The sequence below is a fragment of the Lycorma delicatula genome, chromosome 11, assembly GCF_047948215.1.
Source record: "Lycorma delicatula isolate Av1 chromosome 11, ASM4794821v1, whole genome shotgun sequence".
Lineage (NCBI taxonomy): Eukaryota > Metazoa > Arthropoda > Insecta > Hemiptera > Fulgoridae > Lycorma > Lycorma delicatula.
Genome location: NC_134465.1, coordinates 22,261,950 through 22,289,095, shown reverse-complemented (window position 1 = coordinate 22,289,095; position 27,146 = coordinate 22,261,950). Strand labels below are relative to the sequence as shown.

The window sequence follows — 27,146 nt, the reverse complement described above, 5'->3', positions numbered from 1 at the left end:
AAAAAGATCCCCTGTCAAATTGGCAACCCCATTAGAGAATGTATCCTTTTCTTTATTTTTTAGAAATGGTCAAGTATGTATATGGGAAAGTAATTTGGAGTTAAATGAACTTAAACCCTTAGAACCATCTGATTTTCCAAAGAAAAAGAAGTCTCGCAATAGTGAAATTATTCCAGAAGAAGAGGAGGATGATATAGACTTAAGTAAAGGTGAATTGCGTGCTGAAACTACTAAACAAACTGAAACCACTGATAAGCAAGGTAAAAAGCTTTAAATGCCTATATATATGTATATATATATATATATATATTTAAACATAAATCTCCATCCATGTGGTTGAATGTGTTAGGATGTAAGCCTGTCGTTCTGATTTTCCAATATAGGATTTAATTAATAGATTAATTAGATTAGATAAGAATAATGAAAGAAGAGAAAGCTGACAAAAATTCTAAAAAGAGACAATCTAGGTTTATGGGTATTTAGTAATATGTACAAGGGTGTACCAAAAAATGACCAGAATTTTTTTTATTTTATGTATTTTTTTTACAAAATACTCTCCATCACAGCTAATACAGTTGTCTAATATTTTATTCCATTATCCAAAAATTTTTTTAAATTCATCCGTTGTGATGTCTGACCTTCCTCATATTTCTCTTCACCTCATTCATGTTGGTAAAATGCTTTCCTTCAGGTCCCTCTTCATTCGCAGGAACAAAAAAATTTGCACAGAGCTAAATCGGGTGAATTAGAGGGTGAGGCAAGGGAGTCATACCATTTTTTGTTAAAAATTAGCGAGAGAGATTTATGTAGGTAGATGCATTTTTATGGTGGAAAAACCAGTCGCCTGTTTCCCACAAATTAGGCCTTTTTGCCGCAAGTTGTTGAGCGACCTTCTCAAAACCTCCTAGTAGAAACCCTGGTTAACAGTCTGACCTGTTGAAATGAATTCCAAATGCATCACCCCTCTCTCATTGAAAAAACAAATGAGCACATTGTCATGATGTTTGACTATACTTGATGAAGCTTTTTTGTGAGCAAGGTAACATTGAGACTTCCATGGGCTTGACTGTTGTTTGGTTTTGGGGGTCATAACTATAGCACCATGATTTCTCTAGTAATGATTTTGGAATGGCTAAACATGATTTTGGATTTTACCCATTGCCATAAAGCATACAATGTTTTAGCCATTGCAATAAAAATAATAATATTAATGATGATGATTTGTGATTTTCTGTCATCATACTTAAAGATTGCACAGCTAACACTATAAATTTCCATTTTCCATGTTTTGAATGATAAGTGCGCTTATTTTTACTTTTTCTCTACCTAATGATAATCTTGCAAAAAATATTATTGTCTAATTATGTTTGGTCAAAGAAACAGGCAACAATGCAAGATGATCAAAGAACTCTTTGAAAAGACAAGAGTGATCAATCTCCTAAACAGCTGGTTATAACGTTGTTTTCTAGGTTATCCTTTGCTTTTATTCTCAAAGTGGTTGCTTGTGTTTTGTGTTTACACTGTTTATTTTTATAGCAATTTTAAAGCTATTAAATTACATGTTTTTTGAGTTATGAAAAGTGAATTTGATAAGTTTTTCTTCTGTAAAAACACTAAAAAAAGGAAAATTGTTATGAAAATGTGCCCAAAGACATTATAAATCACACCTGTGAAACTGGTGAGCCATGCAATTGCCGTGAAAAATGTTTTAAAATTATTGATGATGAAAAAATAAAATAAATTATTCATTTTTACAAGATGTTTGACAGAAATGAACAAAAGAGATATATGGCAGAGCTAATTACAGTTAACCCAGTAGCTTGGAGAAGAATTAAAAAATATGAAATGATGCTAATCTTCACACAGATTTTTACGTATATAAAGCCAGAGTTAAAAATGAAATTGGAAATCAAGAGGGTGTTGTATGCCATAGAGCATTCTTCAGTATTTATGGAATAACTAATAGATGAACTATGTTATTGAAATCACATCTTCCCGAAAATGATGCTGTTATTGATGATCATAGAGATAAAAGTAAAAATAAGCTCAACAAATTACCAGATGATACCAAAGACAAAATAATAAATCTTATTGCATCATTTAAAGATGAAAAATCACATTATAGTTTAAAAAATATTAAATATGACTTATTTGGCTAACACTTATAATATTAATAAAATGTAGAAAACATTTTTAGAAAAACATCCTATTAAAAAAACTTCTAAAGAAATACAAAAAAATGTTTGTAAATAAATTCAATATAAAATTTGGATATCCTCGTTTCAATACCTGCAGCAGGTGTGATGTGTACAAAGTAAAAAAGGCTGCTATTATTTCATATTTAAAAAAAAAACAAACTATGATCTGATAATTCTAGAGCTGGAAACATCACTAAAAGCTTTAGAAATTCAAAATAAAATTTATTTGCTTAGGGTACAGGTTTGGTATGATTGGAAGAAAAAACCAAGTTTGAGGCTAGAAAATTCAATAATATGGCAGCTATAACATTACATTATTGTAAAAATTTACCGACCTCAAATATAACATTCAGTGTTGTTTATTATAAAAGATAACTCTTTTTTTATAAGCTTCAACATAACAGTTTTATCCACTAATGCGTCCTACTTTTACACAAACCCTGAAATCATTGCAAAGGCTCAAATGAAGTGACATCTTTTCTGTATCATTTTGTGTGACTAAAGATATTAAAAATTTTAATATTTTTTGTAAGTCCCATGCTGGACAACAAAAGAATTTTGCTTTCATATAACTTTACATTTCATAGTTTATGAAATAAAAAGATTCAATAAAATCACAGTCATGTTTCAAGAAAGAGGACATAGTTATATTGAGTGCGATAAAAACTTCTCTTTAATTAACCGTCATAAATGGACAGAAGTATCAAGTGATTGGTCAACAGAATTCAGTACTACTAGAATTAATTCTCCATTTGTCATTATTGAAGTTAACCAAGATATGATTTTTGTTGAGCTCAGTTTCTTTTTAAATATTACCTTAAAACATTTAAAATGTATTCAAACTTCAGCTTATCATAGGTGTACCGTAAATGTGAAAAATATGTACAATGACCTATTTCAAAATTGAGTAACTGTCACAAAGAAAAATTATGATACTCTACAGACTACAAATGAATAAACCAAGTAAATTGTATTGTGAAATCATTTCAATATCAAAGGAGAAATATAGTGATTTGTAAAATTTGAAAAAACTTTTAAAAAAATGAAAATTATCTCTCATTATCACATTTGTAACAAAATTTGATACATAATGAATAATTATTATTATTAAATGTTATAATATTTTTACATTCAGTAAAACATAGCTAACTATTTAATTATTTTTTCTAGTATAAACTATTTTAATAAAACTAGCAAACCCGGCAATGCTTTGCTATTGCTAGATTTGAGTATATATATATATATATATAGTATTAAATGAACACAATTGAAAGTTTGATAAAATATTAACGTTACAAAATTATACCTTACCCTTTTCCTTTTTCCAATTTTTCTTTCCCTATTTTAATTTTTACCATATTACTTTTTCCCCACGTCTGTTTCTCTTTTCCTATTCCTTCCCCCATTTCTCTTTCCTTTTTCTCCTTTCCCCTTTCCATTTCCTTTTTTCATTTTCCCCTTCTTTCCTTTTACCTTTTTTGATTTTTCCCTATTCCCCTTTTCTAGTTTTTCCCTTTCTCCGTTTTTCCCCATGCATAAATCAGTCCAGTAGTTTTTTCGTCTATAGCGGACACATATTGAAAACATTGAAATGGAATCGTAAAATATTTAATATAGCATGTGTTGCTTTTACATCCAACAGATAGTGTTGTTTTTGAAAAAAAAACATGTTTTTACCTGTCACAGGTGTGATGACATCTTAGGTGTATAAAATAGTAAATATATAAAAACACGCATGCATTCAAATGAAATGTGTCAAAATTTCAAAGCATCAATGATGAACTTTCAGAGATTTTAGATTTTTAACAAACGAACATTTACATTTTTATTTATGTAGATGATCAGTTTTGCATTGCTTTGCACTAAAATTTTTGTCACTGATCATTTTAATATTAATGACACTTCTATAATAATTTGATGTTTTCATTTTATTATAAGATTAAAGAAAACTTTAGGTTCATTGACTGTTTTAAACCAGAAGTTTTCAAGATTTTAAATGTGTTTCCTGAACATTCTATTAAATAGGAAATTGAGAAATTGAAAATTTTTATGTTGTTGTCTTCAATTGTTTTATTTTTATTACTATAGAATATTTTTTTTTTTTGTAATATTTCTCTTCAGATTAACACTTGAGAATATTTGATATACTTTAGGTTGAACAGATGGTTGTTCAGCATCCGTGTACTTCATATAATGTATTTAACTATTTTTCCAGTAGATGGTTGTTTTTTTCTCAAACTTTATTAATTCTTTTTCATTCAGTTCTTTGGTAGCTAGATTTTTTTTTTTTTGTGTGATTTGTATCGGAAATAAAAAGTCAATATTTACAATGTATGTGTCATGACAGATTCACCTTTAGTTTATTTGTATTATAGTGCTGGAATACCGAATACTTGAAAGAAATATCTTCAATAATATTTGTAGATTTTTTGATTTACTAAAAGTTGAGGTTTTATGTGTTACAGAAGATGCTAATGATGATGATGGTAATAGTGAAGAAATTGCTGATACAGAAAGATTAAAGTATAAAAGGATATCAAAACATTATTTGTCAGATCTTATTAAAGGTAAAATTAAGTTAACTGCTGCTGATTATCATAGAGATACTCATATATTAATCACTGGATTTAGTAACGGTTCATTTTTTATACACGAATTGCCTGAGGTCAACTTAATACATTCTCTGAGGTAATTTCTGTTTATTTCTAAATATTTAGCAAAATAAATGCTGTTAATGTGTTCTATAATTTTTATTGTACGCAATTAACCCCTTGTTTATTAATGATTCTCACAAGCAGGAATAGTCAGGACATGGCAGAAAATATTAACTTAGTCAGAAATATTTCAGAAAATTGCATTTTCAGAGGTGGCTTTTCCATAAATAATTCTCTTCTTGTGGAGAACTTGCACAGACACAATAATTTATCAACAAAAAGTTTTTATACAATTGTAGATGCTGATGGCAAGGAGAATGTTTTCATTACCAAAAAGTGCTCACTCCAGTGAGAATCTCTAGAAGACAATATGAACAATGTCTTTTAGAAAATGTAAAAGACTTCTTTCAAGAACAGAATAGAGTCCTGGAAAGGAAAATGCAAGCAGAAATTAAAAAACTGGAGGAAGGAAGGAAAATGTTGAGAGCTACACTCTTGGCATAAGAAAAACAGATAGCCACCAAAATTAAACTTTCAGAAAAGGGCAAATTATTAGGAACCTAAAGATATTGAACAGTAGTTGCCCTGTGTTTTATTCGTACAAAATTCATTTGTAAAATGAGATCTCATCTTTTTTTTTTAAAGGGTTAGTATAAGACAAAATATTTTTCAAGTAAATGCTAATAATTATAATTTTTGTTTTCTACACAAAATAAAGTGTTTTCTTCTATTTTTCTTATACTCATTACTTTTAGTTTTCCTTTAAGTTCCTTTAAATTGTAATTTTCCTTAAAAATACATTTATTATTTGTTAAATTGAAATTTTTGCTTTTTAGCATTTTTATGACAACCAAGTTATTAATTATTGTTTTTTGTTAACTTAGTAAAGTAATGTAGGCTAGTTTTTGTGAAAAATGTTTAAACAATCTTAGGTACAAGCCAATTATTTTTAAAAATTGCTGTAGTAAATGCATTTTTCGTTAGATGTTATTTTTTACCTTTATTACTTTTAGTTACCATGATGTTCATTTTTATGCAAGAAACTTATTGAATATTGTTGGTTTTTTGTACTTAGCAATATAATTAATTTACCGAAACTATTTATCACAAATTTTAAATGTGTATTGTAGAAAACTCTTTCAAAATTAAACTTAAAAAATGAATGCGATAATAAATAATAAAAAGAGGCATATGTTTGGCAGCTATGAGAATAATGGAGGCTGCAAAAAAAATATATAATATGTATATATTTTGCAGAGTAAATGGCAGTAGCATAACATTATGAGAGTCAGGAAGTTTTTACTAAATGGCTCAGTAAAAGTCAGGGAAAACTAATCTTAAGATTCAGTGAGATCCTTATTGTTGTACTTAACTCATCAAATTATCAACAAACATTATGTTGAAGTTTAAGATGACTGAGCATTTCACCAGATGTTCATTTCAACTTTTAAGTTAAATTATATTTCTCATTTACATCATTGAATTAAAGGAGTAATTTTTTTATTATTAATTCAACAAGTAAGCTTGGAAGCTTGTGAGTGGGAAATATAGAATGGAAATTTTGTAACGTATGAAAAATGGCCACGCCTTACCAGGATTTGACCCTGGGACCTGCGGATGAAAGGCCTAGATGCTACTATTCCACCATGGACCGTGGAGATCGACATGGTAATACAATTCTCTTGTGTATATTTTTCCTATAAGCAGCATTCTCAATGAAAGCACGTATGAGGATTTATGAAAAGTAAAAAAAAATTAATAAATTGAATTGTTATTAAAAATAAATATTATATTTTTATATATTCGTTAATTTTTGTTTTTATAGCATTTCAGAAAATAGTTTAACATCACTTACTATTAATAATGCTGGCGATTGGGTAGCCGTTGGTTGTTCGAAACAAGGTCAGCTTCTTGTATGGGAGTGGCAAAGTGAAACATATGTAATGAAACAACAAGCACATTCGTCTACAATGTCTTGTTTATCATATTCAATTGATGGGTTGTATATTGCTACTGGTGGTGAAGATGGAAAGGTATTAATTCTTCTTTTCTTTTATCTAAATCATTTTTTTATTAGTATAATAGTTTGTCGTACTTGTAATTTTAAGTTTATTTCATTATTTTAGCCATTAGTGCTACATAAATTAATCCAGATAGGGAAATTTGTTTCTTTGTTTTATCTAAACTGCTTGGTTACACATATTCTGTATCTTTTCACCAGTTACATGTTAATATAACCCTTGGCATATATTAAATGATGTTTAGTGGAAATGTACTGAATTTTCACTAAAAAAATCACATTTTCTCTTTGTATTGTGAAAAAATATTAATAGATGTAAGTTTAAGAAAACATTCTCTATAAGAGCATATTCAACAATAAATAGATTTTTTTAAATCTGGCATTGTTCTTAGGTTCTCTGAATTTTGGTTAAATATGAACATGTTGGAAATGACCCTTTCATTAGTAAATGCTAATACACTGAAAAATGTAAAAAAAATGCTTTAAAAATAATATTTATTAGGTACAGAAAGAATAATACGATTTTCTGTTTTGCTTCAATAAAAAACCAATTTTTAAAAGATTTTATGTAGTTTTTATAGATTGAATTTACATTAATTTTCTCAGAATTAAATTCTCTACAAGTTTTGTCATTAAATTTTCTGCATTTATTAGTCATTTAACAGATCTGTTGTACAACAAAAATGTTTGCTTTACATCAGATATCTTAAAAACTTCTGGGGTTACAGTTCTGGGACCTGTTATATACTGTTTTCCGGCTCAAATTACTCAAGAAACTACCAACATTACTCCTTAATTTGGGTCCCAAAAATTACAGTAGGACGTCTTTTTATTATAAGAGCTGAAAGCTGGGCAAAAATATTTGCTAGCCATAACTAGAAAACAGTGTTTCCAGGCTTATGTTTATATGAACTTTTTACATTATTTTCACCGGTATAAAATGTCCTGAAAGTTTCTCAATTTCTTTGTAGGATACTCTATGTTTATATTTCATCTGTCACCACAGTAAATAGCAAGGATGAGAGTTTTTTTGCGGGTCTTTATTCTTAAAATATCACATTATTTTTTTCTATTCAAAATTTCTTCTTACATCTAAGAATGCCATTAGAAGATTCTTCTCAAACTCAATGCATTTTGTGCATCGCTTCACTACAAATAATCGCTTTACATTTAATGTTTGTATCTTAAATCTGTGCTCCTCCCTTCCAAGAATTTTCTCATTCCTTCCTGAATTCATGTCTCTTGTTTATTCGGGAAGTTTTTGATTTGTTGTAAAGATGATTTCCTTATAATTGTACATCCTGCCTCATTTTTTGAAGCTAGGAATTAGGGGTTTCCAATCCTCTATCATATTTTATTTCTATACTACGAGCACAGTTGATAATCCTTTTCTTCTTTGCCTCCATTCATTTTTTCAGTGCTTTTTCTTTTTCTGTCCAAGTTAAATCTTTTCTCCAAATTTTAATCCTGCTTTTTTCCCCTTAGTCCCTCTGACTGATTCTTCACTTGGATTAAACTGCCAGTTAGAATACTAATATTCAAAGAAATCTCTCATTCTACATTTTATTTTAATTCCTCCAAAATAAGCTCAAATACATGTATTCTATAAATAATTTATTTTTTATTCGTTTTAGGTGAAATTATGGAACACACAAACTGGTTTCTGTTTCGTTACGTTTAATGAACACACATCTGGAGTTATGGATATTAGATTTGCTAACAATAGAAAATTTTTAGTTTCCGCATCATTAGATGGTACTGTAAGAGCTTTTGATATGACAAGGTTGGTATTACACTTTCTCTTGCACCTGTATTCATTCTTTTCTCTTTACCTATCCTCTTCATATATTTCTTCCATTCCTTATAACATCATTTTTCATTTTGTTTGTCCACCAGATCCTGGGTTCTGCCATGATTTTCTTTCCTTTAATTCAACTCTGTCATTGTTCTCATTATTACTTCTTTCAGTTATTCAAATTACATCTCTAAACAAACTTGACCTTATTTACTCAGTCTATTCTATAATTTTTTCTACTCCACTCACCCTTCTTATCTCATTTCTGATGCAATCATTCTCTTTTTTTCTATTATACATATTTTTTTATTAAATTCCCACTATTTTGATCATCCATACTGACCAGATTATATCAAAATTGGTATAAAGTATCAATTAGGTTTTTAAAGAAGTATCTTTGTTGTTTAATTGATCTTTTTTAATCAAATTTAATTGAATATTATCTGTTTAATAATAAATTATGTATTTAATAAATAGTTTAAGTTATTATCTATTTAATAATAAATTTGTTTAGATTGAATTTATGTGAACGCTTATATGAGGACGCTACAAAAATTAATGCAACAACAGCTGTAGTTAAAAAAATTTATTTTGAATTTACATACCTCTTCCTTTTCAAAATAGCTTCCCTTTACTGCATTACACTGCTTTCAGAGCTTGAACCATCTTACAAACATGAATCCAAGCCATTTTTTGAAAGCACTTTGTATTTCTTCTCCAAGGCTTTTATGACCTCTAGATTTGTCTCAAATGTTTATATATCCTTTTCAGGTACCTTTTTCACCTCTGCGAATAGCCAGAAGTTGCATGAGTTAGATCTGCACTGTAGGAAGGTGGGTGAGGAACAATTCTAATTTATTTCCATCCAAAAATTTACAAAAAAATTCTGAGCAACATGGAGGCGCACCATTATCATAATGCAACTAAAGCTTTTCATTTTTCCAGGAAATTTTTTCCTATGTGATTCAGCATTATCTTCAGCACATCAATATACTTGAGAGCATTTACAATCATCTCTGTAGTGGTAAATAAATCTTTCATGATAAAAACAATCATTGTGACTAACTGTGTTGCATGCAGCTTTTGCTTTTTCACAGATTTTTTTGCTTTCACCATTTTCTCTGCTTCCATGCTCTCTCGTCGACCAAAAATGCAGCATACCAATGAAAACATGTTGCGTACTTCATTTATTGCCCATTTTAACATTTTGTACATTTCAAAAGCTGATTTTTTTTTAAATGGACAAAACTAAATGCTGTAATGACGTTCAGTATATTTTCCATGATAGGCAAAAGTGGGTAATCACTCACTTTACGCAAATAATCATTGGCCTCTCTGACTACAATAATCAAGGAAATTGATATGGGACGTAGACTGGGTACTTTTATTTGTGCAAGATTACCATTTTGCATGCTTGAAATTTCTCTGCGAAAATAAGTCTCATTACTTTTGAACCACTCTTGTACCTTTCTGCTATTTTAATAAGTCAGACCTTTTACTTTTCCTGTTAACTTTTTTAAGACTTAAATCTGAATTGATATTTCAGATAGTGGTCTTAAGTAAATGAACCCTGAATAAAAATGTGCACTCATTAGAGTGCATATTTTTACATTATTTTACCTTTTTTCTAAGCTAAAGCAATGGAATTTCTTTCATTGTAGTTACAAAAATTGCTTTATAAAACTTTTTTTTTGCACAAAAATTAACCAAGCAATTTGACCAAGTAGTTTTGAGAGTGTAGATATTTGAAAAAATCTTTCAAAAAACCTTCAGAACATAAAAAAACTCACTCTCCTATGGGTATAAAATGAAAAAAAATGTATATCTCAAAAAGATTAATTTTAGGATGAAATGAAATATATTTATCAATTTTTACTTTGATAAGAGTTTAAATTTTATGCTTTACGTAGATTCTGGGTAAGTTGAGCAACATTTTTTTTTTTTAACTTCCTGTGTAATTTTTATCTTCTTTATTTTCAATTCAGATATCGAAATTTTAGAACATTTACGTCACCTAGACCAGTACAGTTTGCTTGCCTTGCTTTAGATGCAACTGGTGAATTTGTTGCAGCTGGTGGACAAGATGTATTTGAAATTTATCTTTGGTCATTGAAAATTGGAAGACTATTAGAGGTAAGTTACCGTTTTCAATAAACTTTTTATAAATGAATTTGAATTAGCATGGGTTTACATCTACTTCTACTTGGACAAAATTTTATTAGCTGAGTTCAGGGTTGTCTGAATTTCTTTTTATCCATAAATTTAGATTTATTATTTTACTATAGACAAATAGAATTACACTGTATCAAAAAGATAATTTATCTCTGCCAAAAAAAAAAAAAAATAGTATAGTTGTAATTGTCCATCAGTTTTATTGGCAAAGTACAGAGTTGAGTCTGTTACTGGAATACTATATCCAAGAATGTCTGGAATTCATACAGCAGACATGCAGACGGCTGATGAACCACCAGCAAAGGTAGCCAAATTAGAGAGAGTCACACATCGCACATTTCAGCCCCAGGGTCATCAAATTTCATCTACAGGTCAATATATAACTTTGAAACCAGCAAACTTACATCTACCCTCCATCACTTTATTTGGTTTTGTAGCTATAAATTTAAACATCTCAATGGCAAAGTGCATTGGATAGAAAGTTTTACAGCTACACAAAGTACACCAGTAGTAGCAGCTATACATAAAAATATAGGCTTTGTAACTACACCGCTCGCCTGCAATCCAGTAGATATAATTTCTTGATATATGTTTTCTGCTGAATTCAAGAATCTAGCAATACAGCCAATATAAACGAGAAAACAGTATAAAACAGACAAATAAAAGACAGTATAAAAGAGTTAAATGTGCAGTTAGTCCAATTAGATTGTCTGCCATTTGTTACAAACAGCACTAAGGTGACTAATGCAGTAGTGAACAATTATGATGACGAGTAGCCTGTACACTTTGCAATAAATATCAAGATTGATCACTGTCTACTACAACCAAATTTAATATCAGAGATATCAAGGATTTGTTGAAAGTAAAAATGAGGTTTCACAGACCAGTGGAACAGGCAAACAAAATGGAACACTAAAAAAAAAATAAGGTGACAATTGACAAAGATATTAATATCAAAATTCACGTTAGGTGAAGAAGTAAGATATTTGTTTAACAATCATATCGTAATATCAAAATGAGTTATTTTATTGTTACATTTTCTGCCAACTATTTATTATATTTTAATGTGATTATAATTTTTTTTTTGTAGATTCTAACTGGTCATGAAGGTCCAGTTGTAAGTATTGCTTTTAGTCCTATTCTGTCGAGTACAACATTAGCTTCTGTTAGTTGGGATAAATCATTGAGGATATGGAATGCTGTTGAACGTGGTACTACATATGAGTCTATCAAATTAATTTCAGATGGTAATTTATTATTTATTTTCGTAATAGTTATTATTGTATATGATCCATCAAGGCAAATAAAAATGGATTTTTTAATAAATTTGGCATGGATGAGGGAACAGGAATGTGTACCCACCATTTCCTTTAGCAACCATCTCTTGGCCAATTAAGTTGCCATTGAGTATTGGAACATGTAGCACCATGTATTCTGTATAAAGATGTTCTCAAACAGTGACAACTCTTGTTAAAGCTTTGTATTTATTTCATCTTTATTTCAATATAGATTATCATGCATGGCTAAGTTTCCACTCAGAAGACAGCCTTGAAGTAAATAGGAAACTTTAGGAAAACTGGTGTGATAATGAAAAGAAAACCTCTCAGAAGAGTATGTTCAATCTGCATACATGATATTGAGACTTTCAGATAAGTATTCCAAGTCTACCACCCACCATGTTACTGCATTTAGCATTTATGATTTTTGAGGTTTATAGATGTAAACCACCATCACCCATATAAAGTGATGGTTAATCAGCAGTTAACTGAATAAGGTAGAACTTACCATAAAGCATTCTTTTCCAACATTCTCCTGTTGTTAACAGATGAACCAGTAATAATTATTATGAGTGATAATGCACAATTTTTTTTGTTTGTGTTAATAAACAAAATCTTTATTGATTCATGAAATTCTTCATTATGATTTTATTGCATTTTGGTGTTGTATAGCAAAAGCCTTTGGTGTTAAAAGAGCCAAACTTCTTCAAGAAAGTTAGCAAGTTAGTGATAGTCAATTAGTTGTTCTAAGTTGAACTTCTACTAAATTTCCTCACTCCACTGCGCACTAGTTATAATTAATTATAATGTGCGGGCACATTGTTGCCTCAACAAAAAAGTATGACAGCACACAGTAATGAATTCTGTAAAATTCATAAAGGAAATATTTTCTCCTGGGTGAATTTTTTTCCCAATCCAGTATAGTAACATTTTGTGACCTTTCATTCACCATCCATATGTAATTATTTCCTCTTGAGCTATGTAAAAAACAAAGTTTTTTTAAAAAAAAATAGTTTAGCAGTTGAAGAGTAAAATCCAATATTAAATCCAAATTGTGGTGATTCTTTTCCAAACAGTGAGATATACAGTAGTTTAAGTTCAGGGTACTAGAATTTGTTTATAATTCGATAATGTACTTAACCTTTTAATTCCTCCTAACGTTTCCAATGTTGGCGCCCAAATGTCTCTGTATGGCGACACACGTGCCAGTACATTGTGATCTTATTTACTATGCCTGTACATGAACATTCATTTTGGTAACACTAGTAATGCACTCTGTTATGAATTAAGGTACTTTTTTCTATTTACAAACAATAACACATTCTATTCAGAAGGTTTTGTTTTTTGTTACATTCATAAATTGTATTCACGTTACTATCCGAGAGAACCGTTTTGGTTGTTTATGTAATTCCACGTGTAGTTAGTGCTTTGTGTTGTAATGGCTAAATTTTTTATTCGTGGTGATGAAATAATTCTGTGTTTGACTAATCCTTAATCAGACATTGAAGATTCAGTGGAAATTAGTGATAATGATTATATAATATTAGGCATGAGTGATAATGACATTTCTGATATTGACAAAAACAAAGTAGCTATACAGGTTGGACCATACAACTACTTTGTAAACAGATTACGATCCATATAAATCATAAACAGATTTGTAAATAGTGAACAGTTTAGTGTATAAACAAAATATTATGTCTTAGAATAACAAAAGTTGATTTCATAAGAAATTATACTTTAATTTTATATGGATGCTGTTTTGTTTTAATTGTGATCATTTGCGCCCAGGGGGGCTTATATTAACTACATTTTCTAGTTAGTAAGTATGTTTAATAGGCCTATACATAATTTTATTTTATGCTTGTAACATAAGAAGAAAAAAAACAGTACCAGTTAAGCGTACCTGTACAAAAATGTTTTACTTATTAGTGCAAAATTTATTTATAATTAGGGATTTCATCTTCTTGGGTTATTTAATACCTTTTTTACAATTATTTAATTATATACTGGCCCTAATTTAGTTAAAAAAAAAAATACAGTAGAAATCAGTTGCTGTTAGTGAAAATAACATTTTAAGAAATAAAGTATTATTAGGGGAAAAATTAAAAAAAAAGACTCAGGCTGTCAGCACAGTTCACTCTGTAAATTCCAGGGGATTAAAAGCTTAATTAATGAATTAATTTTTAAAATAAAGTAAGTATAAATGACATATTTTCCCTAGAAAATTCTCTACCCAACCACTATACGTTGTATCACATTGTTATATAATCTGCTTTTAATATGAGTATATAAGATTATGTAGATGTATGAAATGCACTTAAGTTTTAAAAAGTAGTTCTTTCCATAGTAGTTTGTCAATTATTTACAGTAACTTTTAAATGTTAAATTTAATCTTCTAATTCCTAGTTGAGTGTTTATTTTCTAGTGATAACACATATTGTGATTATTTAAAAATTAAACGATTTTTAAAATTTAGTAGCTTGTGAATGATTACAGTTATATAAAAATTTTTTTAAAAATATTCCTGTTGGTATCAAGAAATAACTTAACTAACTAAAGTACTTTAGAAGGGTTTTTATAATCACCAGATATATACAGTATGTACTTTTTTTGTCCTTTAAGGCATCAACTACTTTAATCATAAAAAAAGGTGTCTGTTTTCATGTTAAAATAATGAAACATTTAAATTTAACACATTAATTATATTTACCAAAAATTCCAGAAAAACTGCAAGTGTATTTTACAACTTAGTGTGTTTCAGTTATTAGCATTCCAGACATCTGTTGCTCAACAAATATCAAAATTGTACTATATCTCTAGCCATGTGTGATTAATCAGACATTGTAGTTGCTGTGGCAGCAGTTCTCTCTCCCCCTCTCTCTCTATCTGTCTCTCTTTTTCTCTTTCTCTATCTATCTACCTCCCCTCTCTCTTTCCTTTTTGTGATGAAAAAGCCAAGTTTTTGTAGATTTTCTTGAAGTTCAGTGAACAATAAATAGTGCACCACATACAACAAGACATCCACCATACTAACACATAAGACACTTATCAACAGATTAAAGTCGGCAATGTTTTTTCATTACTGCTGGCTTTATCTGGATCTCACTGAAAGGCAGTATTCTGCTTTATGATAATGCCCGTCCTCACAGCTCACTCAGGTAACTCAAGAAACCATCAACAAATTGCATGCTGTACTGCCTCACCCCTATTTACTTTTGACTCGGCCTCACTTCATTCTTTATTCTGCCTGACATCAGATGTCTACTTGTTCAGTCCACTCAAGGAAGCGTTACAAGCTAAGAAGTTTAATGGCAATGACGATGTCAAAGAAAATGTACAAATTGGCTCTGACATCAAGATTTCTTTCCAGCAGACATAAATAAGCTGATGGGACAAGTGTATTAATGTTACTGGAGATTACGTTGAAAAGTAAAAAAATATCGCATTGATTAAATGAACCATTTCATCTCCAGAGCAATTTAATTATGGAATGACCCTCATATTATGGTACAGTCATAAAGGTTTTTAGTTTTGTAAATTCAGTTTCTTACCAGAAAATTATTAATATCTTTTCAAATGTTTCCCAAGTAATTTTTTACGTGCTGCAGTTTGACAGATAAATATATATCATATTTGCTCGAATATAAGTGAACCCCCATTTTTTAATTTAATTTTCAGGAAAGAAGTTTGTAGAAATTTTTTTTTCACCAAAGAATTTTACCACCAAGAAACTAATTTTGAAATTTATTATACATCATTACTTAATATCAAACAAACTTTTATTATACTATTATATTACTATTTTATTATACCATTTTATAATATTCTATATATTTGCTTAAATTTTATATCTAACAAAAAAAAAATTGTGTACAAAATTTTTAAAGAAATATTAACAATAGTAGTTTTTAATTTTTTTATAATTTCATGAAAAAAAAATTACATTAAAAAATTCAATCACAACCATGAGCACTTGAATTGACGTAATCAACACTACTGTCATCTCAAAATAATATTTTTTTATTATTTTATATTTTCTCCCACAGAATATCATATTCAGTTCCATCTAATGTAACATTTTTTAAATTCTTTTCTAATGCTCTCTGGTGTTATTAAGTTCCATGACTATAATAAGCTCTCAAAAAGTTTTTTTTTCTTCCAGTAGAAGTTAGCTGATGACAGTTGCTTTGCATCCAACCATTATAATTTTTTTTTTAAGGTTATCTTTAAACAGGCTTGTTCACAGCTACAACCAAAACCTTTAAGTGTGAATTCATACTACTAGGTATTATAACTAAATTTGTGTTAGTTTTTTACTTATGATTTTATATTTTCAGTCAAATTCCTTCTGAATGCACCTAATATTAACATAAATTGATGTCTTTTTTTTTTTAAGACCTAAGTTTCTGGACTAGACCATTTTAAGCCAATCTTGAGCAAATTCTCATTCATCAACCTTTTTCATTCATTAGTTACTTTTATTAATAATAATTGAAAGTAGTATTACTATAAATATGTACTGTAACACCCCATCACAAATATGGAAATGAAAATAAACTATGAAACAACTTTAAACCCTGGTCTAATCCAAATGTAAGTCAGCCTCGACTTATACTCGGGCAAATACGGTAATTTCTTTTTGTATTAAAATTCTAATTTAGCAAGTGAACATAATTTTATTGGTTCCACATCTTCAAATACTGTGTATTATTTTATTTGTAAAAAGGTTTAATTGGTGAAAGAAAAATCATATGTATAGATCAATGGTTGCTTTACTTAAATATACAGAATAGCAAAGTATACAAAAAGCATGCACTATCAAATTGAGGGTAAAACTGATGATTATAATCTTTTCTACAGCCACGGCATTGTGCACAAAGAATATGACTTGATTTATATTTAATTTAACTTCTTGGATAAACAATTTATCATATAATAATGACTTTGAAAATGGATCCAGCGAGTCCAAAGAGACATTGCAGATGTGTTGGTAAATCTTAATAAAAATCAGTTCATACCTTGATTCTAATTTTAAAATTTCTGACAAAGAGAAATTTTCTTCCCTTTCATGTCCTTACAGTCCAATTCTTGCTCCATGCAATTTATGTGTGTGGGTGTGTATATGTGTATGAGATTGGTTTAATGCAGTATCCATTTTTTATTATATGTTCTATTATATAATCTTTGTCTTCTCACAGGTTTATAACATCTACTAATCCTTTGTACTTCATTAATTACTCCTTGATATATTAAGATAGTCCACCAGCTTAGTATTTTTTTTCAATAATAATAATAATATTTGTATTATTATTATAGTTGAATAATATCTAATTCAACTTAGATAAAACTGTTAATAAATAACTGCAATTTTTATATTTGATTATTTTATTGTTTCTTTTTAAATTTATTTTTAGGTTTGTGTGTAGCATTTAATCCAAATGGTAAAGAAGTGGTTGTTGGTACACTGAACGGTCATTTAACAATGTTTGATATTGAAACTAGTGCACAGACCGGTTCTATTGAAGGTAGAAATGATCTTGGAAGTGGAAGATCTGATACTGATCTTATAACTGCTAAAAAATCTCTTGCTGGGAAGTATGTTATTTTTATTTCTATTTTCAGTTATGTAATTATGTTTATTGTTGTATATTTTTTTAATGTTATTAAATTTATAAAGTTAATAATAATATATTATAATAAATTGAATTATGTCATTTAATCTTTGTTAATATTGAATTGGTGCTACCAAACTTTAAGGATTCTTTTAGAAAATTTCATTTTCTTAAAAATGATGTAATGATGTAAAGTAAAATTTTTATTTTAATGAAATTAAAACTCTAATAATTCATTCTCTTTAAAAAAAAAAAAAGATAGAAAACAGTTTATTATTTGGTTAGATGGTGCTTAAAATAATTGTCATTATAATAGTCTTCTTATTTCAACCATATTCGATATACCAGACCATCTTCGATATACAGACTTTGACTGTACTTAAATTCTTTAAAGAGACTGTACTTTAAGATACACATAAAAATGTAATCGTGTTCCTTAGTGTAAATTATATTGCCGCAACAGCTATTATAAATACATAAAAAATAATAATTAAATATTATTTCACTTTATTTTTTAGCGAGTCACAATAGTACTAATTGATTTTAGATTGTTCTTCCAAATAATCGCAATAAATTGGGCCTTTATAGTCCCAAAACATTGTTAGCATCACTTTAGTAGGTTTTGAATTTTTCCTAAGGGTGAACTCAGATGTTTCCATTCTGTATTCCGATGTTTAAATTCCAACCCAAAATGATAAATCAAATTTCATCATAAGTTATTATGCAATCCAAAAATGCATTACTTCTGCTAAAAATCATTGTTAAAAATCTCATACAAATACGAATTCAGGTGTCTGTGATTTTGAGCTGGCTGTCTCCGGAACATGTTTTGCAGTAATCCAGCTAATCATGTATAATGGAATGGACAGTATTACATTACAAAAAAACAGCAATTTTTTATGTGTCTGTACTCATGAATAAGACCATTAATGCAATTTTGCAAAGTGTTAGTAAAATCCAGTCTTCCAAAACAATGATAGTCAGTGGTAGTTGTTCTTCTTTCATGGTATGCATTTCAAGCAGAACCGATATTTTCTGTTGTTCTGTTGTGCCAAATCGAACATCAAATAGTTTTAGTTTAGTCATTAAATACTTTCTCCCCTGTTGCTATTGTCTCATTAATTATTAAATGACCCTCATAATTCTGTCTTCCAACCAATTTATTTACTAAAATGATTGTTTAATTTATTACAAAATATGATTTTTAACTAAAATATATATATATATATATATGTGAAATATATATATAATTGGAATAAAATGAAAAGTAAGTTTTTATATAAACAGATTTTAGATTAATAATTCTTTCTGATTTATTTCTTATGAAATAGTAAACATACAGAAATATTTTTACTTTACACTACCATATTACTTTTAACCCAGGTAATTTTAGTTTATGTCCACCAATAGGACAATAGTATGACAAAACTCAGTGAGCTGTACTTTTCAGCTTTCAGCTTTCAGCTTTTCAGGTGTACCCTCTGTGGCAAAATAGGTTAACTTGACTAAGAATAGAGCTTACAAATCTATAGTACATTCTATTTTTATTTAATAAAATGGACATTTGATGATAAGGTACCTTAAAATATACTATTATTTTAAATGAGGTAGGTACAATAAAATTTGTTTAATTATTCTGTTTTTTGTGGTTATTTATCATTATTATTAATAATTATTACATTTATATTGTCGCACGTTCATGGCTCAATCAGGATGTTGAAAGATTGGCAATGTAGAATGTCTGTATAATTACAATTTATTACTTAAGAATCTAAATGAAACAAGGTAAATCAATAAAAATAATAACAATAATAATAAACAAATAATAATCATAGTAATCACAATATTAATAATAATAATAAATGTCGTCAATAGTCTATGACACGAGATCACATAATGAAGCTATTGTTAAATTTTGTAGTGATTAGATTAGAAATTCTCAAGATTTTCATCAACATGCAAATATTTCCTCTTTATATAATAGAGAATAAAAATTGTATTTTTTTTTCAGAGCATTTACTACTGTGTGTTACTCTGCTGATGGTAATTACATTTTAGCTGGAGGCCAATCTAAAAATGTTTGCATATATCATGCCAAAGAAGAAATTTTGATAAAGAAATTTGAAATAACCCAGAATAGATCGTTTGATGCTGTTGATGTATGTTGATTTTTTTTTAACGTATTATGTTTATCATAAATTTTAATTATAATTTTAACTCTGCCTGCTAGCTTCTTGTAAAAAATTTGCAAAATTTATATCATATTTTATGATTTATTTTCTTTTTATATCATCAGTACGGTTCCTCCTCACCACTGGTGGCATAAAATGCATATTCATAAATTTGTATGTAGTAACAACATAGCGTAGTTGCAGAGTTGTTGTATACAATGATAAAGTATGTGAAAAATAGGGTATCAGGTTTTTTTGCAAATCTTTACATTTTAGAGTCCAGTTAGATCATCTAGGCCAGAAAAAATAAGTAAGCATATATTTGCGTTTCTATGTATGTATGTGTGTCACACTTCTTTTGACCTTATATCACAGGATTGACCAAATCGATTTTCCTCAAATTTGGCTCAAATATTTCTATATATGGGACATTGACCATATTAATTTTTTTTTTCAAAATTCATTCAGGGGATGGCAGGATATCATGATAAAAGCAATTTCAATTTCCTTCAGAGGCATTTTTGAGAAAATTTAAGTCAATTTGCTAAATATGCATACATAAGAAAAAAATAATAAAAAATTCATAAATCAACCCGCACCTCTTAAAATTAAATTTTTATTTGTTGTTTGGTTATCACTCTTCATTTATATTTTTCAAAAACTTTTTGAAAATGTATACTTTATATATAGAGCTATCAAGAAACGTCTACAATTTTTTTTAAATTATAGACCTCAGCCCTAAAATGCAGAAAAGTTTTTGAAAATTTTGTTTTTCTTAATTTAGCTTCTATTGAAGAGGGTGATTTAGAGAAAAGTTAGAAAACTTAGAAAACAAATTTATTAAGCTTAATTTATATATATATATATATATATATATATATATATATATAAAGATTTTTAGAAATTTTTTCTTAAAATTTAGTTTGAAAAAATCAATACTGTAAGAGGTGGCTGTAGAATTTCTTAAACCAGATGATACACAAGAAAAACATAAAAAAAATGCTATAAAAATCTTTAAAAAAATTGGAGCTAACAAAGGAGACAAAAAAGAATGCAAAGTAATTCTTACTGCAAAGACTATGATGGATTTTGTTTGAGTTTTATTAATTCATTACATACTAAAAACTATAAGAAAAACTTTATAAAAAAATTGCTGTAAAGACCTCTAGATTCCATATTCAATATCTGTGTCGGTTACAATGTTTTTTACTGTGAATTTCATTTTAGCTTATTGATAGTTATTATTAACAGTAGAATATTAATTTTATTTTTCTTATTTATTATGATTATTGTTTTAAGGATCATCTTAAACAAGAATCATTTAGTGAATAGGCCATGCTGATAGTCTTCCTATTTCCATCCATCTTAAAATAAAAACAAATATATAACTATCACTGAAAATTAATTACCCACTCAATAATTAGAAGACCCAGCAGCAAGAGGTTGATATCCAGGTTCTGCAATTAATGGAGGATAAGCACTATCCCCCCTGATACCTTTGCGTTCTGTTCCTGATGATTCTGTACAGTGCAACATACATTTTTTTATTGTTTTGCAGTAATATTTTTTCCTCAGGATAGATAATAAATCAGAAAAATGCCTTTTTGGTCTCAAAAAGATGTATGTATCTGTCATTCCGGGAAAGTAATCAAATTATGCTTCTTGTTTATAGGCAAATTAAAAATTTGATAAACAGCTTCATTTTTGGATAAATATTCCAAGAAAGGATTTATTATCAAAAAAAAAAAATCAATAAATGTTTATCTTTAGCATAATCTAAGCTTCATTTTCCCCCTGTGAAATTAAATTTATTACATTTGCCTGCTGCTTTATCAAAAAATTAATTTTACCTTGTACATATTTGAAGAGAGGATAAGTTATTCATTTTTATAAGAAAAAAAATACTGGCCAATATATAATCTTAGCTAAAGATTTAACTCTCTTGATATATTTAATTGTATTGTACATCTGTATCACTGTAATTTAACAAGTATAAATGGCTTTAAAAATGGCATTTTGTTCACAACATGTATATTTGAAAACCTCATTCTATACAGTTGTAAACAGATGTTTGTTATTCATAACCAGGATAAAAATCGGAGGAGATTGGAAGTGTTAAATACATATCTCTCAACTTGTAGTCAGTCATATGCTGGATATTCCATCATCATTAACAGTTCGCATCAAATAGGTTAAAACATTATGTTCTGTAATAACATTAGATATTTTCTATTCTTTTAACTAGTGTAACTTTTTACAATAAAAATTTGTTCACTTTTTTATGTTAGAATGTAGATGAAAATCATTATAATTTAGGATTTTCATGGACCTTTAAGATGTTCAGATTTAAGGGATTTGAGTTTCTGGATGTTTATTATGCTTATTTTTATTAGTAAATAGTGATATTTATTTTATTCTATGCGTGATTCATTTTTATTTATTAATTATTTTTTCCTGTACCTCTTGTCCATTAGGATTTTGTTAACAGAAGAAAAATGACTGAATTTGGTAATTTAGCATTAGTTGAAGAACGTGAAGAAAAGGAAGGTGGGAATGTTTCTATCAGATTACCTGGTGTTAGAAAAGGTGATATGGCTGCTCGTATAGTAAAACCAGAAGTAAAAGTGTTTTCACTACAATTCTCACCAACCGGTAAGCATAGAAAATAACTTTGAAGTATGGGTCACTCTGTAAATGTTTTTACCGTTTTAAATAAAATTGATGTAGTCCCGGCTAATAATCTTTAATCTCATACATTAGTGTTGAAAGCAGATTGTAATTTTAACTCGGTATCAAATGCCAATGATGTCATTTTTGTAGAAAAGAGAAGAAAATAACTGCAAGAGTTCTTTTATTATACTCATTCACATTGGTTGGGTAAATGAAGACAAGGATGATATTAAATAGATTTGTAGAGGTAGAAAGTATTTCGAAGGAATGGTAGAAATATAAAACAGGATGCCAATATGTGATCAATCAGCCAAACTAGGTTACTGGTTGTAGCCGGCCTTCGTGGCCACACATCGCGGGAATGGTTGATCCTAGACAGTACAAGACTATACTTCATTGTATTGAAATTCATTCATACACATCATCCTCATTCCTTCTCTGAAGTAATATGTTACGGTGGTTCCTGGAGGCCAAACAAGGGAAAAAAGTTACTGGATGTGAAGAAGAAGGTAAAGAATTGTCAAGACACAAATCTCTTTCTGTTCCACACATTTCAGCAGAAATGTGCTCAACAGAAACATCTAATTATAATTTTTTTTTCTTCACTAACTTGTTAAACATTTATAATTTTACTTTTGCATTTATAAATTTTAGAACCTTGTTTTGTGTATTTATGAAAAAGTGATTTTCATCCACAATTTTAAGATAAAAAATAGAAGTGATACGTGTAATAAAGCTTAGGAAAGTCTCTTTACTGCAGTCTGTAAGCAGTTCCACATTCAGTGCTTCATCTTTGACAGTAAGTTGTCCTTTTTTTTGTTTTTCTGTTAGCCTCCAGAACCAGCATAAGGTATTATTTCAGATATGTATAAATTTAAATGAAGTTTACCATTCCTGAGATGTAAGGTTTGAATACTAGATCGTGAATGCCAGTGTTCTTTGGTGGTTGGGCTTTAATTAACCACGCATCTCAGGAATGGTCGACCTAAGACTGTAAAAGATTACACTTCAGAAGCTAAACAGAAAAGAAAGTAAGTTGTCCTTGAAAGATAGTACCTGAAGATTTAGTGGAAACTTGTTTGTTTTTAAAATTATTATTTTTTAATTAATTTAAACTCATTATTATAGGACAAGCCTGGGCTGCTGTAACAACAGAAGGTCTGTTGATATATTCATTAGATAGTGGACATATATTTGATCCGTTTCAATTAGAAATTGGCATTACACCTGATTCTACGAAATCTGTTCTAAAAGAAGAAAAATATTCTGAAGGTAATTTTTTTTATGTTCTTAATTTAATTAATTCCAATGATACCTTTTCTACAGAGTGTTAAAAAAAGTGATGCAAATGCAACTTTATTGAAGAATGTTTCCTTCTTTTGTTGCATGTTTAATTGAGGAAAAAATCGGTTACTCAATGCAGCAGAGAATATTCATTGTCTCCCAATACATTAAATGAGCCAATTATGCCCAGACCCAGAATACCTTCACAGAAAAGTATGATGTGGATCCACCAAACAAGTCCTTCAAGCGGTAAGTTCCAAGTGATAAGTTCCAAGAGACAGGGAATGTGCCAGTTGCAGACGAAAGTGCTAACTCCAGAAAAGTTGGTTGACGTGCAAGCTGCATATTCTGTTACTACCGAGAAGTCTGTATGATGCCTATCTAGCCAGTCTGGTCTTTAAACACTTGCATAATGCTGTGTGGGTATTGCACAAGTGTTTAAAGGTGCACGTGTACAGAATTTGTGTTGTTCACAATCTGTTACATGCAGACACTGGAAAACGTGTAGCTTTCTGTTGGTGGTTCATGTCATCTGTAATGACAGATGGGGAAGAACTCGATGACTAGTTTTGGTCTAACGAGTCATGGTTCCACCTTGATGGATACGTGAATGCACAGAATTCATGCATTTTGTATACGGAAAATCCACATCAACTACATGAACAAAAAGAGGGTATTTGGTGTGTGTGTAGTTTCAACAGGACAGTACTTTGACTAATACAGCCAACAACACTATGATTCTTGGATCATTATTTTCATGAACAGGTGATTTTAAAGGGGTTTTGGCCCCTTCTGTCTCTTGATTTATCCTCTCCTGACTTTTTCTTGTAGGGATACCTTAAGGATGCTGTTTACAAAACTCATCCTCACACCAATCCTGAATTGCAGGGTGAAATTGAATGATGTATCACTGCAATTCCTTAACAAACATTACATGTGTGTTTAAGAGCTTGCAGTGTTGTATCAAATTATGTTGATCGCATAATGGAGGCCACTTTCAACTACTATTGTAACTTACTTATTTTTTATAAGGTTGCATCATTTTTTGAACAGCCTGTAATTTTTCTATAGAGAATTTTACACAGGATTTTATTCTTTGAATATCCCACCAGCTTGGTCTAGTGGTAAAACTTGTCCGTAAATCAGCCGATTTCAAAGTCAAGAGTTTTTGGGTTCGAACCTTAATAAAGTTAGTTGCTTTTATTCGGATTTGAATACTAGATTGCAGATATCGGTGTTCTTTGTTGGTTGGGCTTCAATGAACCAATGACTCAGTTATAATTGGCCTGAGTCTATACAACACAATAATTCCCACACGCATCAAGAACAGGGGATGCAGCTTCCAAATCCAGAACGCTGCATGGGATATCTAGAGATTTTGAGATATTCATACAAAAATAATAATTATAATAATTGTTTGAATTGTTTTAAATTTTCTTCAGTTAAAACTTTTTAACCAATTTAATTTTTATTAAACTTTTTTAATGTTCACTTTAAAAACCTTTGTTTTATTTTCTTTTTGATTATTTTTATTTTATATTTTTTGCACCTGATAAATATTAAAAATGCCTAAAATTATTAACTTTTTTTTAAATATTAGTGGATCTTTTCTACATGAATGCTATGTTTTATTATACATTATAAATTTAAAATCTTCCTTATATCATCCATCTATTATCATTTTTATATCTAAATAAGAAAATACGAGTAGTTCTTGTTTCTCAAAATGTTAATGTTTAAATTATTATTGCTTTCTTTCTGTTTTTTTTATTGTATTCATATTGATTTTCAAACTGGAATTTCTCTCGAAGTAGATAATATGTGTAGGAATTAGTAAATATTACCTTCTAATGGCTGTTGTGTAAAACCTTTATAATTATAAAATAAAATAAAAAATTTGGGTCTTTCTTATTAAAATATTAGTGATATTTATTCACCTCTTTTCATAAAGAGCCGTAAAGCATTTGAAATCCAATTTTTTTTTTTTTTTTAGATTCATTGTTATTTTTCACTTCCTTGTATAAAATATGAACAGTAAAATATAGATTAAGATTAAAGTTTAATAACAAAACATTATACCACATTTTATATTCAGACTTTAATGAATATGTAAACTACACACAACTGAATTAAAAGAAATAAATGACCAACTGCCAGTTACACTTATAAAAAGCGTAATGAAAAATATTTCTGAATGAATATTAACTAGTATATGTGCTTGTTGAACACACACACACACCTCTGTCCATTCCACTTATGCCCATCAAGTTTCTCCCCACCATACTTTAACTTCTGTCACTCTAGTAAACAATTTTTTTTATTTTCTAACAATATGCTTGTACTTAATATTGTTTATAAAATAAGATAACCTTATCTTATGTTAGTTAAGAATAAAAATTAAGTTCATTATAAAAAACTGGTTCAAAAAGTATAAATATAAGATAAATTGGTGTCATTTGTAAGCATCTTGCACAAAACAATATTTTGAACAGAAGTAATTTTATTTTACAAAAATTAAATCTCTAGCTAAGAAATATTTACTGCTGATCTCTGTGGAAGAGTGATAGCATCTTAGCCTTTCGTCCTTGGATCCCAGTTGTGAATCTCAGCCATGGATGGCGTTTTGCAAATCTAAAAAATTCTAGTTAATGTATACACATTACAAAAATAAAATATAAAAAAAATTATTAATAGGGGAAAAGGTATGAAACCATTTAACCATCTATTGTTAGATGTTAGACTTCATCTATATCATAGTCATCTTACAGTCAGAGAAAATTCTCAAAATAGTCAGGGAAAATCACTTTCAGAATTTTAGGGGAACCCTGTAGTTTAATACAGAAATGAATGTAAAAGAATTATAAAGAATTCATTTTGTTAATATTTTAGTGGATTTGTGATAATGAAATACGGATACAAAAACAAAAAAAGAAAGAATAGAAGCCTTTGGAAACTATATCACCCCAGAAAGTGTTGAATATTAAGTGGGTTTATAGAATATAGGGTTTTTTGAATTTCAGAAAGTAAAGTTAGTGGCAGAATCTTCCAAAAGAAAAATACAAATAGGGTGTACATTAACCCTTTCTTTGTTTAATAATTTTAAGTCTCTATCACTTACTGATTACATTATTGACAAGAAAAATAACTTTTAGAACACTCTTTTACTTTTGTAAACGTTATGAGCACGTCTTTGTTATTTGTTTTAAGCAATTTTAACAGTTTTTGTAAAAAAAAAATAAAAAAAAAAAACAATGACAAATTTCCTTTAAAGCTACATTGACCATCAGTTT

General features: G+C 28.8%; 1 protein-coding gene across 1 annotated transcript in view; it reads left to right on the top strand.

Moving 5' to 3' along the window:
• Positions 1 to 27,146, top strand: part of LOC142332287 (periodic tryptophan protein 2 homolog) — a 55,302-nt gene that overhangs the window by 18,799 nt on the left and 9,357 nt on the right. Inside the window, exons 7-16 of the mRNA XM_075378628.1 lie at positions 64 to 260; positions 4,664 to 4,886; positions 6,678 to 6,885; positions 8,507 to 8,655; positions 10,653 to 10,800; positions 11,930 to 12,086; positions 17,534 to 17,714; positions 19,743 to 19,890; positions 22,377 to 22,554; positions 23,701 to 23,844. Of these exons, the coding sequence (XP_075234743.1) occupies positions 64 to 260; positions 4,664 to 4,886; positions 6,678 to 6,885; positions 8,507 to 8,655; positions 10,653 to 10,800; positions 11,930 to 12,086; positions 17,534 to 17,714; positions 19,743 to 19,890; positions 22,377 to 22,554; positions 23,701 to 23,844 (1,733 nt within the window). The remainder of the gene's footprint in view (positions 1 to 63; positions 261 to 4,663; positions 4,887 to 6,677; positions 6,886 to 8,506; positions 8,656 to 10,652; positions 10,801 to 11,929; positions 12,087 to 17,533; positions 17,715 to 19,742; positions 19,891 to 22,376; positions 22,555 to 23,700; positions 23,845 to 27,146) is intronic.